Source organism: Oncorhynchus keta, unplaced genomic scaffold (genome assembly GCF_023373465.1).
Source record: "Oncorhynchus keta strain PuntledgeMale-10-30-2019 unplaced genomic scaffold, Oket_V2 Un_contig_1556_pilon_pilon, whole genome shotgun sequence".
In the NCBI taxonomy this organism is placed as follows: domain Eukaryota; kingdom Metazoa; phylum Chordata; class Actinopteri; order Salmoniformes; family Salmonidae; genus Oncorhynchus; species Oncorhynchus keta.
In genome coordinates, this window is record NW_026279390.1 from 39,742 (window position 1) to 60,614 (window position 20,873).

Sequence of the window (20,873 nt, forward strand, 5' to 3'; positions counted from 1 at the left end):
ATTGTCTCTCCCTATCATCTCTCCATTGTCTCTCCCTATCGTCTCTCCATTGTCTCTCCCTATCATCTCTCCATTGTCTCTCCCTATCATCTCTCTATTGTCTCTCCCTATCATCTCTCCATTGTCTCTCCCTATCATCTCTCCATTGTCTCTCCCTATCATCTCTCCATTGTCTCTCCCTATCATCTCTCCATTATCTCTCCCTATCGTCTCTCCATTGTCTCTCCCTATCATCTCTCCATTGTCTCTCCCTATCATCTCTCCATTGTCTCTCCCTATCATCTCTCCATTGTCTCTCCCTATCATCTCTCCATTGTCTCTCCCTATCATCTCTCCATTGTCTCTCCCTATCATCTCTCCATTGTCTCTCCCTATCATCTCTCCATTCCCTGAGACAGCCTGCAGGTCCGAGGTGCTCCTAGGTCCAACTCCAGTTCCGTAGACCCCTGGTCCAGATCCGGGTCTCAGTCCAGATCCTGTCACCTGGTCCACACAGCGGGGGACGTCCCTGTCCTCCTTATTCAACCTGTCTGTTTTGGCCACTTGCACCAGGAAGACACTGTTGCTGCCTGCAGCATTCAAACTGTTCCTAAAGTCCTCGTCCATACTCTGACCGTCTCTCTGACCATTACTCTGGCTATTCCCCTGACTGTTCCCCTGGCGGGTAGACCCCTGTGTGATGTCCCTAGTGTTGTGGCTGTGCCTCAGCTTGACCTCGTGACCCTGGCTGTTGTGGTTCCTCCCAGACACAGAGCCACCGCCACCCCTCAGGCTCCTGAGGGTCAGGGAGACACACGTCCCCAACACACAGCTTGGCACAGCTCAGCTCCAACAGCTGAGTGGTCCGGCCAGGGCAGCAGGACGACCAGCCCTGGCCGAACACAAAGAACGGGTACTCTAACAGCACCTCCACACACACCTGCAGAGGAATACAACACACAAAGGATACACAATAAACTGTCATTGGCATAAACATTGACATTAGGATGGGGTTATGGTAGCCTGGTCTCAGATCTGTTTGTGCTCTTTTCAACACCACTGCGGTGAGAGAATGAGTGACAAGGCGTTGGCATGGTAGTACAAACAGACTGGCACTGAGTCTAGGGGAATGGAGACAACAACAAGCATCTCAAGCTTACCTGCGCTTTGTGTTCCCCGACACCGAACTGTATGATGACAGCGTTGGGTGTCTGGCCCGTGTCGATGCGTTCCACTGTGCTGGAGTCAATCTTCAGCTCACTGCTGATCTCAGCACTCTGGATAAAGTCCTCCGTCTTCAGGTCCTCCACTCGCTTCAGCTCCCCATCCGCCAGCTGGATGATGGAGCCACGCATGAAGAACGGAGGGAGCGTGGTTGGAGAGGAGGAGAGAGAGGGGGAGGCCTGGACAGGGGCTGGAGCTAGGGCTGGGGAAGGGGAGGAGGAAGAGGAGAGAGTGGGGGTGGCCTGGACAGGGGCTGGAGCTAGGGCTGGGGCAGGGGAGGGGGAAGATGAGAGAGAGGGGGAGGCCTGGACAGGGGCTGGAGCTAGGGCAGGGGAGGGGGAAGAGGAGAGAGAGGGGGAGGCCTGGACAGGGGCTGGAGCTAGGGCTGGGGCAGGGGAGGGGGAAGAGGAGAGAGTGGGGGTGGCCTGGACAGGAGCTGGAGCTAGGGCTGGGGCAGGGGAGGGGGACGCCACCACATTAGCCGGTGTGTTAGACGGGATTTGGATGTGTTGGATGGGTAGTACTTGGGCCTGGAGTACAGCAGGGGACTGGTGGTGGCCGTCCGACCCCAGCATCTCACACTTGGACAGGGACGCAGTGAGGTAGGTGTGGCGGGGGAGGGATGCGGTCGCTGGGGCCAGCTGAGAGGCGGTGGTGCTGGCCGTCCTGGCGGTCACCGAGCAGGCAGCCTCGAGGTCCGTAGTGGTGGTAACTCCATTAACGGGTATCAGGAGAGACTGGAGGGACTGGCCGTCCCCGATGACCAGATGCTGCGGCAGGGTGGCGTAGCTGACGCCATGCTGGTTACCTGCCCTGGCGATGTAGCCGATGATTGGTGCCTGGGTGGTGGAGTACAGGCTGTGTACATGCTCGTCAGAGTGGTGGGTGGTCTGGATAACCGTGTGAGGGGCAGAAGAGACCTTCAGAGCCTCAGAGGAGTTGAGGGAGGTGAAAGAGGAGGTTCTGGAGACAGGTTTCCTTAGACAGATGCCTCCTCCCTCACTGTGTATTAGTGATGGGTGGACCTGGACCGTGTCCTGCTCAGCACCACTGGTAGGGTGGGGGTGGGGGTTGGGCTGGGCGTTTGCTACCAGCACCAGGGAGGTTTGTAGTCCTGTGGAATCCTGGGTAGTGTAGTCTGCGGGAATGAGGATGTGTCGAGCTTCATATCCATGGTGAACCTGCTGATTGTTCTGGTTAGAGTAGGAGGTTCCTTTGATGCCAGCACAACTCTGTTTACCGAAACTCCTCTCCAGCTCTCCATTCAGCTGCACCACCTTCAAATCAAATCAATCTTTATTTGCCATATCCACAGGATACAGTGTAGTCTACACTGTACAATGACATGCTTACCCACAAGCTCTCCTCGCAAACAGTTCAACATCTAAAAATATCTTAAATTAAAAAACGATGTAAATACCGTGGTGTGTCCGCCCTCAGCTTTGTTGACCCCTAACCCATCCGTATACTGGACCAGCACCTGGGAGGGGGCGAGGGTGAGGGTGTGGGGGAGGAGGCCCACCCCAGGGTGGGTGTGGAGCTGGAGAGGCTGGAGGTGGCCCTGGGTAGGGGAGGTGACGCTCAGAGGGCTGCTGCTGTCCAGCTGGATGTACTGGTGGGTAGTGGTGAAGTGGGTCCCTCCAACGGACACAGCCAGGTCAGACGGCAGACCTATCTGGACCTGGTTCTGCTGGTCCCCAACCTTAACATAACATAACAGCCAGGTCAGACTGCAGACCTATCTGGACCTGGTTCTGCTGGTCCCCAACCTTAACATAACATAACAGCCAGGTCAGACGGCAGACCTATCTGGACCTGGTTCTGCTGGTCCCCAACCTTAACATAACATAACAGCCAGGTCAGACCTATCTGGACCTGGTTCTGCTGGTCCCCAACCTTATAACATAACAGCCAGGTCAGACGGCAGACCTATCTGGACCTGGTTCTGCTGGTCCCCAACCTTAACATAACATAACAGCCAGGTCAGACTGCAGACCTATCTGGACCTGGTTCTGCTGGTCCCCAACCTTAACATAACATAACAGCCAGGTCAGACTGCAGACCTATCTGGACCTGGTTCTGCTGGTCCCCAACCTTAACATAACATAACAGCCAGGTCAGACTGCAGACCTATCTGGACCTGGTTCTGCTGGTCCCCAACCTTAACATAACATAACAGCCAGGTCAGACTGCAGACCTATCTGGACCTGGTTCTACTGGTCCCCAACCTTAACATAACAGAGTATTTCATTAATCGCCCCAAAGGGGATATGTGTTCGCACCAACCAAAACATAAAAACACTAATAATTATACAGTGGGGCAAAAAGTATTTAGTCAGACAGAGTCTCCAGATCTCAACCCCATAGAAAATCTTTGGAGGGAGTTGAAAGTCGATGTTGCCAAGCAACAGCCCCAAAACATCACTGCTCTAGAGGAGATCTGCATGGAGAAATGGGCCAAAATACCAGCAACAGTGTGTGAAAACCTTGTGAAGACTTACAGAAAAAGTTTGACCTCTGTCATTGCCAACAAAGGGTATATAACAAAGTATTGAGATACACTTTTGTTATTGACCAAAATCTTATTTTCCACCATAATTTGCAAATAAATTCATTAAAAATCCTACAATGTGATTTTCTGGATTTTTTTTTCTAATTTTGTCTGTCATAGTGTAAGTGTACCTATGATGAAAATTACAGGCCTCTCTCATCTTTTTAAGTGGGAGAACTTGCACAACTGGTGGCTGACTAAATACTTTTTTGCCCCACTGTATAATAATAATACTACTAATTAATTACACAATAAATACCAGTGTTGGGGAAGCTACTATGAAAGTTTATCAAGCTAACAATTACTTCACTCTGGAAGAAGTTACGCTACATTAAATCTAGCCTTAAGAAAATATAGTTTACTGAACCTTAAAGTTACCTTGAAAAAGTAGTTGACTACTTTAATGATGCATTATCATATTGAAATCTGAAATGTCATAGTCTAGAAATTGCAAAAACAGATCACAATCTAGTCTATTAAACACAAAAATTATGTTTTAGGTGACAATTGGGCAGGTCTGACACAAATTGTCTTCCCATAATTTAGTTAAACTACCAGCAAAATACTGCAAAATGTAGTTAACTTACTAGTTGAACTCCATGTAGTTCGCTACTCCCCAACACCGATATACGGTGCCTTTGGAAAGTATTCAGACCCCTTGACTTTTTCCACAATGGATTAAATACATAAACAATCTGAACACAGTGAACATAATGACAAAGCAAAAACAGGTTTTTATACATTTTTGTAAATGTATAAAAAATAAATGTAAAAAATACCTTATTGTGTGTAGATTGATGAGGGGAAAAAAACAATGTAATACATTTTAGAATAAGGCTATAACGTAACAAAATGTGGAAAAAGTCAAGGGGTCTGAATACTTTCCGAATGCATACACAATAGACACATACCTTGGTGGCCTGGGAGATGAGGGCGGTGGTGTAGCAGTGGCCGTCCAGATGGTGGCGCTGTTGCCCTGTGGAGGCGGCTACACTGGTGGCAGTGGACTGGATGATCTGAGAGGAGATGTAGCCAGTGTACGGCCCCGAGCTAATGAACTGGAGGTTAGGGGCCAGCTGGGCATACTGGATTGTCCCGCCCTGTTGGCTGAGCCCCACCCCAGTGGGGTAGATCGTGGAGAGAGAGGACAGGGGGAGAGCAGAAGGGGAGGGGGATGAAGAGGAGGACGAGGAGACATGAAACCTGGGGCTGGGAGTTTCTGTGGATCTGCAGCGTTCGCTGGCTACATTGGCCAGCCAAGCCAGGTTCTCTGTGTGTAAGGTAGTGTCTGCTGAGGCTGCAGCTGCTGCTGGTACCACCACAGGCCTCTGCTCCAGGGCCAGGATCTCAGCTGCTGCTGTTACCACCACAGGCCTCTGCTCCAGAGCCAGGATCTCAGCTGCTGCTGGTACCACCACAGGCCTCTGCTCCAGGGCCAGGATCTCACGCTTCTTTGGGGGCAGACAGCCATGGCTCCTCTCCTGGTTGGATTTCATGGTTGGTTTTCACTCTTTGTTTGTCTCTCAAGTAGGCTTTTTGAACCTACTGTCTCTCTCTCTCTTTGTCCCTATCTCTGTTTCTCTCTCAATTTCAATTCAATTTAAGGGCTTTATTGGCATGGGAAACATCTCTCTCTCTCAGTGTTGTCATGGGCTCTATCAGGTCTCTTTCAGGTCTTCACTGTGTGACTGTGTGTCCTGGACTCAGTAGTCTAGAGAGGGCAGAGTGACACCCGCCAGGCGACAGAGAGGACGACTCCATGGACTTCATGAGGAATCATCTCTGACTAACCACCAGCCTCCACAACGTCCGCCAGCTGTAAATCTGGAGACAGAGGAAGAAACACAATTGTTATGTTGTAGCATGTAGAAACAACAGAGAAGAATGATGACTGTACATTTCCAACATGCTTATTACTCTCTGTGCATGACACACGTCAAAGGATAAATGTAATCATCACATTCCATATTATAACATGCGCCCCTGCAGGCATGAGATGTGGGTGAGTAGAGAGTGAGAAAGAGGACATGTAACAGGCTTGGCTTGAAGCGCTGAACATCATGGCATGAGTTTAGGCTATTACTGGCATCAGAACTTTACTTCAATACAGAATATTTTCGGGAACAAAACAATAACATTATTAACCGATTCTCAACATTTGAAAATAACAGTTCTGTTCCGGAACACTAGAGATCTCTTTAGTTGCTGGTTCTATTTCTGTTACTGGAATTTTTGTTGTTTTTTCCCCCCCCGTTTTTGGTTCTGTTTCCTGAACCGGTACCGACCCCTGCTTCAATGACTGTGAGTGGAAAAAGGTGTGAAAATCAAGCCAGACACCAGATCCAATGACATCCTGGTTGTTCTGGTTCTGTGTGTATTTATATCACTTTTTTACCCCTTTTTCTCCCCAATATCCTGGTTTCCAATTGGTAGTTACAGTCTTGTCTCATCGCTGCAACTCCCGTACGGACTCGGGAGAGACGAAGGTTGAGAGCCATGCGTCCTCTGAAACACGACCCAACCAAGCCGCACTGCTTCTTGACACACTGCTCACTTAACCCGGAATCACCAATGTGTCGGAGGAAACACCGTACACCTGGCGACCGTGTCAGCGTGCACTGCGCCCGGCCCGCAACAGGTGTCGCTAGTGCGCAATGGGACAAGGACATCCTTGCCGGCCAAACCCCTCCCTAACCCGGACGACGCTGGGCACATTGTGCACCACCCCATGGGTCTCCCGGTCGCGGCCGACTGCGACAGAGCCTGGACTCGAACCCAGAATCTCTAGTGGCACAGCTAGTGATGCAGTACCTTAGACCACTGTGCCACTCAGGAGGCCTGTGTGTGTGTATTTATGTGCGTGCGTGTGCGTGTGCGTGTGTGTGTGTACGTGTGTGCGTGTGCGTGTACGTGTGTGTGTGTGTGTGTGTGTGTACGTGTGTGCGTGTGTGTACGTGTGTGTGTGTGTGTACGTGTGTGTGTGCGTGCGTGTGCGTGTGCGTGTGCGTGTACGTGTGTGTGTGTGTGCGTGTGCGTGTGCGTGTGTGTGTACGTGCGTGTGCGTGTGTGTGTGTCCATACATTTCACCCAAGTCACTCCGCATTGAAATGATAATTTGACAATCACATCATGATGTTCTATGAAGTCACGTTGTATTGTGTATATTACCCCCCTGCCTCACGTCATCACATCTACATCATCTACACATTCAACAATAAACATACAGGCAACCGGACTGAAGACCTCAGTGAACCTCCATGTGTGCCTGATAAAGCCTGCTAGATGTACCATTCTATATCTATAACAGAACAGCCTGATAAAGCCTGCTAGATGTACCATTCTATATCTATAACAGAACAGCCTGATAAAGCCTGCTAGATGTACCATTCTATATCTATAACAGAACAGCCTGATAAAGCCTGCTAGATGTACCATTCTATATCTATAACAGAACAGCCTGATAAAGCCTGCTAGATGTACCATTCTATATCTATAACAGAACAGCCTGATAAAGCCTGCTAGATGTACCATTCTATATCTATAACAGAACAGCCTGATAAAGCCTGCTAGATGTACCATTCTATATCTATAACAGAACAGCCTGATAAAGCCTGCTAGATGTACCATTCTATATCTATAACAGAACAGCCTGATAAAGCCTGCTAGATGTACCATTCTATATCTATAACAGAACAGCCTGATAAAGCCTGCTAGATGTACCATTCTATATCTATAACAGAACAGCCTGATAAAGCCTGCTAGATGTACCATTCTATATCTATAACAGAACAGCCTGATAAAGCCTGCTAGATGTACCAGAGGTAACAAAGGAGAGGTGCAGCTGAGAGGCAAGAGAGGGAGAAGAAGAGGAGATAAACAGAGAGGCAGGAAGAAAGGGAGAAGGAGAGGAGATAAACAGAGGCAGGAAGAAAGGGAGAAGGAGAGGAGATAAACAGAGAGGCAGGAAGAAAGGGAGAAGGAGAGGAGATAAACAGAGAGGCAGGAAGAAAGGGAGAAGGAGAGGAGATAAACAGAGGCAGGAAGAAAGGGAGAAGGAGAGGAGATAAACAGAGAGGCAGGAAGAAAGGGAGAAGGAGAGGAGATAAACAGAGAGGCAGGAAGAAAGGGAGAAGGAGAGGAGATAAACAGAGGCAGGAAGAAAGGGAGAAGGAGAGGAGATAAACAGAGGCAGGAAGAAAGGGAGAAGGAGAGGAGATAAACAGAGAGGCAGGAAGAAAGGGAGAAGGAGAGGAGATAAACAGAGAGGCAGGAAGAAAGGGAGAAGGAGAGGAGATAAACAGAGGCAGGAAGAAAGGGAGAAGGAGAGGAGATAAACAGAGGCAGGAAGAAAGGGAGAAGGAGAGGAGATAAACAGAGGCAGGAAGAAAGGGAGAAGGAGAGGAGATAAACAGAGGCAGGAAGAAATGGAGAAGGAGAGAAGGAGAGGAGATAAACAGAGAGGCAGGAAGAAAGGGAGAAGGAGAGGAGATAAACAGAGAGGCAGGAAGAAAGGGAGAAGAAGAGCAGATAAACAGAGGCAGGAAGAAAGGGAGAAGGAGAGGAGATAAACAGAGAGGCAGGAAGAAAGGGAGAAGGAGAGAAGGAGAGGAGATAAACAGAGAGGCAGGAAGAAAGGGAGAAGGAGAGGAGATAAACAGAGGCAGGAAGAAAGGGAGAAGGAGAGGAGATAAACAGAGGCAGGAAGAAAGGGAGAAGGAGAGGAGATAAACAGAGGCAGGAAGAAAGGGAGAAGGAGAGGAGATAAACAGAGGCAGGAAGAAAGGGAGAAGGAGAGGAGATAAACAGAGGCAGGAAGAAAGGGAGAAGGAGAGGAGATAAACAGAGGCAGGAAGAAAGGGAGAAGGAGAGGAGATAAACAGAGGCAGGAAGAAAGGGAGAAGGAGAGGAGATAAACAGAGGCAGGAAGAAAGGGAGAATGAGAGGAGATAAACAGAGGCAGAAAGAAAGGGAGAAGAAGAGGAGATAAACAGAGGCAGGAAGAAAGGAAGAAGGAGAGGAGATAAACAGAGGCAGGAAGAAAGGGAGAATGAGAGGAGATAAACAGAGAGGCAGGAAGAAAGGGAGAAGAAGAGCAGATAAACAGAGGCAGGAAGAAAGGGAGAAGGAGAGGAGATAAACAGAGAGGCAGGAAGAAAGGGAGAAGAAGAGCAGATAAACAGAGGCAGGAAGAAAGGGAGAAGGAGAGGAGATAAACAGAGGCAGGAAGAAAGGGAGAAGGAGAGGAGATAAACAGAGAGGCAGGAAGAAAGGGAGAAGGAGAGAAGGAGAGGAGATAAACAGAGAGGCAGGAAGAAAGGGAGAAGGAGAGGAGATAAACAGAGGCAGGAAGAAAGGGAGAAGGAGAGGAGATAAACAGAGGCAGGAAGAAAGGGAGAATGAGAGGAGATAAACAGAGGCAGAAAGAAAGGGAGAAGAAGAGGAGATAAACAGAGGCAGGAAGAAAGGAAGAAGGAGAGGAGATAAACAGAGAGGCAGGAAGAAAGGGAGAAGGAGAGGAGATAAACAGAGAGGCAGGAAGAAGGAGAGGAGATAAACAGAGAGGCAGGAAGAAAGGGAGAATGAGAGGAGATAAACAGAGGCAGAAAGAAAGGGAGAAGAAGAGGAGATAAACAGAGGCAGGAAGAAAGGAAGAAGGAGAGGAGATAAACAGAGAGGCAGGAAGAAAGGGAGAAGGAGAGGAGATAAACAGAGAGGCAGGAAGAAGGAGAGGAGATAAACAGAGAGGCAGGAAGAAAGGGAGAAGGAGAGGAGATAAACAGAGAGGCAGGAAGAAAGGGAGAAGGAGAGGAGATAAACAGAGAGGCAGGAAGAAGGAGAGGAGATAAACAGAGAGGCAGGAAGAAAGGGAGAAGGAGAGGAGATAAACAGAGAGGCAGGAAGAAAGGGAGAAGGAGAGGAGATAAACAGAGAGGCAGGAAGAAAGGGAGAAGGAGAGGAGATAAACAGAGAGGCAGGAAGAAAGGGAGAAGGAGAGGAGATAAACAGAGAGGCAGGAAGAAAGGGAGAAGGAGAGGAGATAAACAGAGAGGCAGGAAGAAAGGGAGAAGGAGAGGAGATAAACAGAGAGGCAGGAAGAAAGGGAGAAGGAGAGGAGATAAACAGAGAGGCAGGAAGAAAGGGAGAAGGAGAGGAGATAAACAGAGAGTCAGGAAGAAAGGGAGAAGGAGAGGAGATAAACAGAGAGGCAGGAAGAAAGGGAGAAGGAGAGGAGATAAACAGAGAGGCAGGAAGAAAGGGAGAAGGAGAGGAGATAAACAGAGAGGCAGGAAGAAAGGGAGAAGGAGAGGAGATAAACAGAGGCAGGAAGAAAGGGAGAAGGAGAGGAGATAAACAGAGAGGCAGGAAGAAAGGGAGAAGGAGAGGAGATAAACAGAGAGGCAGGAAGAAAGGGAGAAGGAGAGGAGATAAACAGAGAGGCAGGAAGAAAGGGAGAAGGAGAGGAGATAAACAGAGAGGCAGGAAGAAAGGGAGAAGGAGAGGAGATAAACAGAGAGGCAGGAAGAAAGGGAGAAGGAGAGGAGATAAACAGAGAGGCAGGAAGACAGAAAGCATGATGGCAGGCAGGGAGGGAGAGATGCAGCGAAAAACATGGAGTGACAGAGAAAGAGGGAGGGGGAAAAGAGAGAGAAAAACAAAGCGAGAGGGAGGGAGAGAGAGGAAAAACAGAGAGTGGCAGAGGATGGGAGAAGGAGAGAGAATGAGAGAGAAGGAGAGAGAGAAGGAGAGAGAGAGAGGGGAGAGAAAGAGAGAGAGGGAGAGAGAAAGAGAGAGAAGGAGAGAGAGAGAGGGGAGAGAAAGAGAGAGAGGGGAGAGAGAAAGAGAGAGAGAAGGAGAGAGAGAGAGGGGAGAGAAAGAGAGAGAGGGGAGAGAGAGAGCTGCTTTTCCTGACCCACATTAAGCGGTGCCTGTAGCATCAGAGCACCATATCGCCTCCACTTCATGCAGACATTGTCGATTAGCTCCACACAGACGCTACGACACTGCTACAGCACACCCCCATCACCATGGCAATCCCATGATAACACCACGAGGACAACACCACGACAACCCGAACCTTGACAATGAACACTGCGGTAACACAAAAACAATCTCTGAGGCATGGTTACAGGAGAGTCACAACACGGAGACACCATGTCCCACTTTCCACTGGTGCAAAAATAGTCATCTGTTTACAGTCCAACACACACACACACACACACACACACACACACACACACACACACACACACACACACACACACACACACACACACACACACACACACACACTGCCCCACAACGCTAAAGACAACCAGAGGATCCCAGCACCCTTGGACAACTCTCCTGTGCTCAGCTATATGGAGAGTCTCTCCTCACATGCCCCAGAGGCAGCAGACACGTCCTGAATGGGAACAAGCATTGTTCCATTCACTACCACTCACTCACCTTACCTCACCTCACCTCAACTCACCTACCTCATCTCACCTCGCCTACTTCACGTCACCTCACCTACCTCACCTCACTTCAACTCACCTCACATACCTCACCTCACTTCAACTCACCTCACATACCTCACCTACCTTACCTCACCTCACCTCAATTCACCTACCTCACCTCAACTCACCTACCTCACCTCACCTCATCTCAACTCACGCACTACCAATGACTGGCTATGTCCTAAATCTGGGTTTGGTGGATGCCAGGACAACACTACCTGCTCCAAGTTTGGTGGAGGAGGAATAATGGACTGGGGCTGTTTTTCATGGTTTGGGCCCTTTAGTTCCAATGAAGGGAAATCTTAACACTACAGCATACAATGACTTTCCAGACCATTCTGTGCTTCCAACTTTGTGGCAACAGTTTGGGGAAGGCCCTTTCCTGTTTCAGCATGACAATGCCCCTGTGCACAAAGCGAGGTCTGTACATAAATGGTTTGTCATGATCAGTGTGGAAAATTTTGACTGGCCTGCACAAAGACCTGACCTGTACCCTATCGATCACCTTTGGGATGAATTGGAACGTCGACTGCGAGCCAGGCCTCATCGTCTAACATCAGTGCCTGACCTCACTAATGCTCTTGTGGCTGAATAGAAGCAAGCTCCTGCAGTAATGTTCCAACATCTAGTGGAAAGCCTTCCCAGAAGAGTGGAGGCTGTCATAGCAGCAAAGAGGAGACCAACTCCATATGAATGCCCATGATTTTGGAAGGAGATGTTCGAAGAGCAGGTGTCCACATACCTTTGGTCATGTAGTGTATCTGAATGATGGCATTTGGGATGCAGGCCCTCACGGACATGGATAGCAAGCAGCACAGAAACCAAGGAGGAAACCGTCTCCATTTCCCACAGTTATTATTATAACGTTGAGACCAACAACCACACGGCCAGTAAGATAACACTGATGAGAACACTCATGTACTAACAGAACACTCATGTACTAACACTGATGAGAACACTCATGTACTAACACTGATGAGAACACTCATGTACTAACACTGATGAGAACACACATGTACTAACACTGTGAGAACACTCATGTACTAACACTGATGAGAACACTCATGTACTAACACTGATGAGAACACTCATGTACTAAACCCACAGTCCACAAATACAGGAAGCTCTTTGGGTCCTTTGGCTAGGCAGACCTGGAGAGGGACGGGTTGCATCCCGTATGGCACCCTATTCCCTATATAGTGCACTTGACCTTATGGGCCATGGTCACATTATGTACATTATTCCCAGAAATGAGCTTTGACGACCAAATAACAACAAAAAACAACCAAACATTGACGATGAAACAACATGTTGCCTTGCTGTGTTTCTGTCACCTGACTCTGTTGTTGTCACAGAGACTACACTACATATGACTGACTGAATGACTGGCTGGCTGGCTGGCTGACTACCTCACTGACTGACTGACTGGCTGACTGAATAGATGACTGACTGGCTTACTGACTGACTGATTGACTGAATGACTGGCTGGCTGACTAACTGACTGATAGACTGGCTGGCTGAATGACTGAATTAATGAATGACTGACTAACTGGCTGGCTGGCTGACTGAATTAATTAATGACTGGCTGGCTGACTGACTGACAATGACTGGCTGGCTGGCTAGCTGTCTGACTGACTGACTGGCTGAATGACTGACTGGTTGATTGATTGACTGACTGATTGGCTGAATGACTGACTGGTTGACTGAATGACTGACTGGTTGACTGAATGACAGGCTGACTGACAATGACTAACTGACTGACTGGCTGAATGACTGACTGGTTGACTGACTGACTGACTGGTTGACTGACTGGTTGACTGAATGACAGGCTGACTGACAATGACTAACTGATTGACTGACTGGCTGAATGACTGACTGCTTGACTGACTGGTTGACTGAATGACAGGCTGACTGACAATGACCAACTGACTGTCTACACTCTCCATCAGATATTATCTTTCCCCCACAAATCTCCTATAAATGTACCAAACACAAGGTTAACCATCTGTGTGTGTCTATTGAGCTACTGTCTTTAATGCTCCAAATAAACCCTTCCATTCCCTGACTGACTCTCCCTTTAAAAGGCGGACCAGGAGTGTAAAGGAGATTCTAATGCTGTGTTCGTCACCAAGTGGGAGGTGGGAATTTACAAAGTTGGATGCATTCACATACTTTAAACAATTTTAAAGTAACGCCAACGCCGATTGGCTAATGACCAACCAGCTGCGTAAACCATAAACTAAAAGTACAGCTATCGTGCTTATAAACTAATTATAGTGTTTTTAAAAAAAAACATATTAACAGATTGATTTTTATTTTAAAAAGTTTTGTTGTTGCAGTTAAATACCCAAAATGCTGTTATGAAGGTCATTTCCTTGGTAGGTGACGTCAGAGGTCAGCATGTGGGTGAAGTGGCAGCTCAGGATGACAGATGAGTTTTACACTAGTAATTACCGGTTGGAGGGTCGTTCAACTGGATTTTACCCAGTCGTATGTGGTAAATTCCCATTTAGTTATGAACGCAGTATTAGCGTGAGAGAGAAAGAGAGAGAGAGAGAGAGCTGTGGCTAGCTGGCTGTTTGTCCAGTGTCCTGCATCGCTCATCTCCTCACTAAGCTCACACAATGTTAGACGACAGACAGACACAGACAGACACAGACAGACGCAGACAGAGAGGCAGAGACAAACAGAGAGGTCAGGGATTCCCGTGTAAACAAGCAAACACCTCTCTCTACAAAACCTGTATGACTTGGCTCTTTTGTAAATGTATTTACCGTAATGCGATCCAAAGCCAACCAGATGCAGTGTACTGTTCTGTAGCCTCTAGGGGCATTACTGGATGGGGGAATGACAGTGGTGATGAACACATGAGTGGAGAGGACCAGGGTCCAAAATACTATCCCACAAATCAAGAAGAAACAGGAAGAAACACTGCCTTTGCCGAGGGAGAGGGGAAAAGCTTACCAGGCTGTACACAGCCACAGCTGGCAGAGCATTGTCAGGCTTCCTCTTGCCTGTGTAGCTTCTACACTACGTATTCCTATAGGGAAATCCTCTTTCTCTACGTCTCCTTTGTGCAGGTCTATTTTTCAGAGCCAGCCCTGTTTTCCTCCAGGCTCCAGGTAGGGTCCGTCCGGGAGAGCGGGTGAACATGTACACCCAGCCGTAAGGCTCTGTGATGAGCCAGCGATAGAGGAAGTCCCCTGGATGAAGAATCACACGAAGTCCTGCGTGCAAAGCTGCTCCAACGTGTGTTATGCAAGGCAGTCAGACCTCTCTCTCTGTCTCTCCCTTTCTCTCTCTCTGTCTCTCCCCTTTCTCTCTCTCTCTCTCTCTCTGTCTCTCCCTTTCTCTCTCTCTCACTATCTCTCTCTCATTCGGTCTGTCTCTCTCTCTCTCCCACGCTCCCTCCCTCCTTTTCTCCCAGTACTCCAGTAACATAGCTCCTCCCACAGCCAGCCGCATCAGATATTCATTCAAAAACACATTCTACTTGGCTGAGCGCCCAGACTACGCTCACACACAGAGGCAGAGAGAGAAGGAGGAAGAGAGGGAGAGAGGGAGGAGGCAGAGAGAGAAGGGAGGAAGAGAGGGAGGAGGCAGAGAGAGAAGGGAGGAAGAGAGGGAGGAGACAAAGATAGAAGGGAGGAAGAGAGGGAGAGAGGGAGGAGGCAGAGAGAGAAGGGAGGAGGAGGAGAGAGAAGGGAGGAAGGAGGAGGAGACAGAGAAGGAGGAGACAGAGAGAGAAGGGAGGAAGAGAGGAGGAGACAGAGAGGAGGGAGGGGAGGAGGGCAGAGAGAAAGGGAGGAAGAGAGGAGGAGCAGGAAGAGAGGGAGGAGGCAGAGAGAGAGGGAGGAGAGAGGGAGGAGACAGAGAGAGAGGGAGGAGGAGACAGAGAGAGAAGAGGGAAGAGAAGGGGAGACAGAAGAGAAGGAGGAGGCAGAGAGAGAAGGGAGGAAGGGAGGAAGAGAGGGAGGAGGGAGGAGGAGAGAAGGGAGAAGGAGGAGAGAGGAGGGAGGAGGGAGGAGGCAGAGAGAGGAAGAGAGGGAGAGCAGAGAGAGGGAGGGAGGAGAGAGGGAGGAGGCAGAGAGAGAAGGGAGGAAGAGAGGGAGGAGGCAGAGAGAAGGGAGGAAGAGAGGAGAGGGAGAGAGGGAGGAGAGAGAGAGAAGGGAGGAAGAGGGAGGAGGCAGAGAGAGAGGGAGGAGGGAGAAGAGAGGGGAGAGAGGGAGGAGGGAGAGAGGGGGAAAGAGGGATGGGTGTAAGATAGAAAGTAAGTGAATAGCTTGTACAGACACACACACACACACACACACACACACACACACACAGACAGACCAGACTACGCTCACACACGAAGGAGGGAGGAGGGAGAGAGAGGGCATCTCTCCCCAGACCTCCCCTAGCTCTTCCCCAGGCCTCCCCTAGCTCTCCCCCAGACCTCCCCTAGCTCTCCCCCAGACCTCCCCTAGCTCTCCCCCAGACCCCCCCTAGCTCTCCCCCAGGCCTCCTCTAGATCTCCCCCAGACCTCCCCAATCCTCCCCAAGCTCTCCTCCCCCAGACCTCCTCCCCTAGATCTCCCCCAGACCTCCCCTAGCTCTCCCCAGACCTCCCCTAGCTCTCCCCAGGCCTCCCCTAGATCTCCTCCCAGACCTCCTCTAGATCTCCCCCAGACCTCCCCTAGATCTCCCCCAGACCTCCCCTAGCTCTCCCCAGACCTCCCCTAGCTCTACCCCAGACCTCCCCCAGACCTCCCCAAGCTCTTCCCAGACCTCCCCTAGCTCTCCCCAGACCTCCCCTAGCTCCCCCAGACCTCCTCTAGATCTCCCCAGACCTCCTCTAGATCTCCCCCAGACCTCCCCAAGCTCTCCCCAGACCTCCAGACCTCCCTAGCTCTCCCCAGACCTCCCCCTAGATCTCCCCCCAGACCTCCCCTATCTTTCCTCCAGACCATCCCTAGATCTACCTTTCCCCCAGACCTACCCCCCTAGCTCTCCCCAGACCTCCCCTAGATCTCCCCCAGACCTCCCCCCCCCCAGACCTCCCCTACCCCTCCAGACCACCCTAGCCCCCCCCAGACCTCCCCTAGCTCTCCCCAGACCTCCCCAGCACACCCCAGACCTCCCCCCCCCCAGACCTCCCCCCCTACCACACAGACACCCTCCAGACCTCCCCAAGCACCCTCCCAGACCTCCCCTACACCCTACCCCCCAGACCTCCCTAGCACCTAACACAGACCTCCCTAGCCACCACAGACATCCCCAGACCTTATGAGGGTTGAATATTTTCACTAAAACCTCCCTAAACCTCCTTTCCCAGATAGGCCTATAGTGCTCTGGTCCAAAGGCCTCCCTAGTATACAGGGAATAGGATGCCATTGGGGGACCTCCCCAGAAGGTCTCCCCAAGCTCTACCCCAGACCTCCCCTGGCTCCCAGACCTCCCCTGACTCCCCCAGACCTCCCTAGTGTGTCTCCCCAGACCTCCCCAGTGTCTCCCCCAGACCTCCCCCGAGATTCCCCAGACCTCTGTGTGTGTCTCCCAGGCCTCCCTGGTGTCCCCAGGCCTCCCAGGTGTCCCCTAGTGTCTCCCCAGACCTCCTCACACTCCCCAGACCTCCTTGTGACAAACTGGGGATTATTAGGTGACCCGTGATGGTTTGAGGGCCAGATTTGGGAATTTAGCCAGGACCCCAGACTCCCCTACTCTTATGATAAGTGCCATGGGATCTTTAATGACCATCTAAACTAACATGGGACTATGTCAATCATGCACACACCCATACCCCCCCCACACAGTTGAACCCTACACATAAACACACCCATAGCATTACCCCCCACACACACCCATATCTCCCAGACACACACCCATACTTTCCCCCATAGGCATTCTTCCATTTCAAGGCCTAGCTAACACACACTCCTATACATACACATACATATATATACACCCATACATATCCACAGCACCCTAACACACATACACACACATCCATGTATACATATATATATATATATACAGCATAACACATATACATCCTATACACACCTGACATCCCACATACAAATATTATGAGGGTTGAATATTTTCACACAAACACATCTGTGTCCTAAATTATTTTCACATTTCTCATTTCCTTTTTCAACCTTTCACCTTGTCATCACTGGGAGAACCAGGCTGTTTTGTTGTGGCATGTGTACACAACTTTCCCTTTAATAGGGCATCTAGACAGACCTGCCTCCTCCCGGAACTCAGAACTCCATAACTAATAGGGCATCTAGACAGACCCACCTCCTTGTGAACTGAGAGAACTCCATAACTAATAGGGCATCTGACAGACCTGCCTCCTGAACCTGAGAGAACTTTAACTCATAGGGCATCTAGACCAGGTTAACACCCCTCCCTTATGATAAGTGCCATGGGAACTTTAATAATAGGGCATCTAAACAACATGGGACTATGTCCATAACTAATAGGGCATCTAGACAGACCAGTTACTGTGGACATAAAAAAGAACTCTGTAATCCAAGCATTATCTTCCCTGTCCCTGAACTGAGAGAACTCCATAACTCATAGGGCATCTTTCCTTCCTGAATAGGCTAGAACTCCATAACAATGGGCATCTAGACAGACCATCCTCCTCCCTGAACTGAGAGAACTCCATAACTAATAGGGCATATAGACAGACCCACCTCCTCCCGGAACTGAGAGAACTCCATAACTAATAGGGCATCTAGACAGACCCGCCTCCTTCCTGAACTGAGAGAACTCCATAACTAATAGGGCATCTAGACAGACCCGCCTCCTCCCTGAACTGATAGAACTCCACAATCACCATGAATACTTTATTTTCCAACTAGAACTCCATAACTAATAGGGCATCTAGACAGACCTTTCACCTTGTCATCCTGGAATCATCACAACTTTCCATAACTAATAGGGCATCTAGACAGACCCACCTCCTCCTGAACTGAGAGAACTCCATAACTAATAGGGCATCTAGACAGACCCACCTCCTCCTGAACTGAGAGAACTCCATAACTAATAGGGCATCTAGACAGACCCACCTCCTTCCTGAACTGAGAGAACTCCATAACTAATAGGGCATATAGACAGACCCACCTCCTCCCTGAACTGAGAGAACTCCATAACTAATAGGGCATCTAGACAGACCCACCTCCTCCCTGAACTGAGAGAACTCCATAACTCATAGGGCATATAGACAGACCCACCTCCTTCCTGAACTGAGAGAACTCCATAACTAATAGGGCATCTAGACAGACCCACCTCCTTCCTGAACTGAGAGAACTCCATAACTAATAGGGCATCTAGACAGACCCACCTCCTCCCTGAACTGAGAGAACTCCATAACTCATAGGGCATATAGACAGACCCACCTCCTTCCTGAACTGAGAGAACTCCATAACTCATAGGGCATATAGACAGACCCGCCTCCTCCCGGAACTGAGAGAACTCCATAACTCATAGGGCATATAGACAGACCCACCTCCTTCCTGAACTGAGAGAACTCCATAACTCATAGGGCATATAGACAGACCCGCCTCCTCCCGGAACTGAGAGAACTCCATAACTAATAGGGCATCTAGACAGACCCACCTCCTCCCGGAACTGAGAGAACTCCATAACTAATAGGGCATCTAGACAGACCCACCTCCTCCCGGAACTGAGAGAACTCCATAACTAATAGGGCATCTAGACAGACCCACCTCCTCCCTGAACTGAGAGAACTCCATAACTAATAGGGCATCTAGACAGACCCACCTCCTCCCTGAACTGAGAGAACTCCATAACTAATAGGGCATCTAGACAGACCCACCTCCTCCCTGAACTGAGAGAACTCCATAACTAATAGGGCATCTAGACAGACCCACCTCCTCCCTGAACTGAGAGAACTCTCCATAACGAATAGGGCATCTAGACAGACCCGCCTCCTCCCGGAACTGAGAGAACTCCATAACTAATAGGGCATCTAGACAGACCCGCCTCCTCCCGGAACTGAGAGAACTCCATAACTAATAGGGCATCTAGACAGACCCGCCTCCTCCCGGAACTGAGAGAACTCCATAACTCATAGGGCATCTAGACAGACCCGCCTCCTCCCGGAACTGAGAGAACTCCATAACTAATAGGGCATCTAGACAGACCCGCCTCCTCCCGGAACTGAGAGAACTCCATAACTAATAGGGCATCTAGACAGACCCGCCTCCTCACGGAACTGAGAGAACTCCATAACTAATAGGGCATCTAGACAGACCCACCTCCTCCCGGAACTGAGAGAACTCTCCATAACTAATAGGGCATCTAGACAGACCCACCTCCTCCCTGAACTGAGAGAACTCCATAACTAATAGGGCATCTAGACAGACCCGCCTCCTCCCGGAACTGAGAGAACTCTCCATAACTAATAGGGCATCTAGACAGACCCACCTCCTCCCTGAACTGAGAGAACTCCATAACTAATAGGGCATCTAGACAGACCCGCCTCCTCCCTGAACTGAGAGAACTCCATAACTAATAGGGCATCTAGACAGACCCGCCTCCTCCCGGAACTGAGAGAACTCTCCATAACTAATAGGGCATCTAGACAGACCCGCCTCCTTCCTGAACTGAGAGAACTCCATAACAAAATAATAGGGCATCTAACAGACCCGCCTCCTTCCTGAACTGATAGAACTCCTAACTGGCATCTAGACAGATGAATGGGTTTTTCCTGAACTGAGAGAACCCTAATAGGCATCGACAGACCCGCCTCCTTCCTGAACTGAGAGAACTCCATAACAAAATAATAGAATTTAATCCCCCACACTTTGTTGATACCTCTCTGGCCTTAAGTGGCATGAATGGGTTTTGTCCGGTCAAATGTAAATAAAACCCTGTAGGGCGGGCTTCCGGTCAAATGTAACGCACTACATAGGGAATAGGTTGCCATTTGGGACGCTTGCAGGTATCTCACATTTAGGTATTCAACTCACCTTAAGTGTGTAAAACTGTGATATTTGTCTTCTCGACGTTGAGAACAGATGTGAGATCAGATCAGTCGCGCCAAAGTGACCAGTTTCCTCAAAGGAAATACCACGTGGTGTCTTCTCCTTAACCTTTAAAGTTCAAACAGCATTGAGAAATGAGAAGCAGAGATGATTTAAGTACTACATTCCTGAAATACTATAGAATAAAACCTGTTATTATATAGGAACTTGCCATGCACCACACTGTCTGTCCTGTCTGAATACTCCCAGCAGGACATTACCTATAACTCTCCTCTTAGTCTACTCACAGCAGGACAGAATCTTTAATTCTCCCTAAACCCAGTTGTAGACATGTCCGGACATGTAGCACAGATTCAGAAAAACAGGGGGCAGGCAGGGTGACTCACACATAATTCACATGAGGCTGCTGAGTGAAGGAAGGCTCATAATAATGGCTGGAACGGAACTAATGGAATGTTTGATGCATTTGATACCATTCCACTAATTCCACTCCAGCCATTACCATGAGCCCACCCTCCCCAATTAAGGTTCCACCAACCTCCTGTGATGCAAATACATGTAGTAGAGCTAACTGGAGTGTGGTTGGTGGTTGGCCCCATTGGTGGCCCTAGTTAGTAG

At 49.4% G+C, this 20,873-nt stretch overlaps 1 protein-coding gene across 1 annotated transcript; it reads right to left on the bottom strand.

The window, feature by feature from the left end:
* Positions 1-685: 685 nt before the first annotated feature.
* LOC127919030 (ataxin-1-like) lies at positions 686-20,364 on the bottom strand. The gene is made up of 5 exons (XM_052502371.1): positions 20,241-20,364; positions 4,666-5,578; positions 2,624-2,905; positions 1,140-2,480; positions 686-919 (listed from the first exon to the last, which is right to left on the bottom strand). The coding sequence occupies exons 2-5, from the start codon at positions 5,248-5,250 to the stop codon at positions 686-688; spliced, it is 2,442 nt and encodes an 813-aa protein (XP_052358331.1). The 5' UTR covers positions 5,251-5,578; positions 20,241-20,364.
* Between the last annotated feature and the right edge of the window lie 509 nt (positions 20,365-20,873).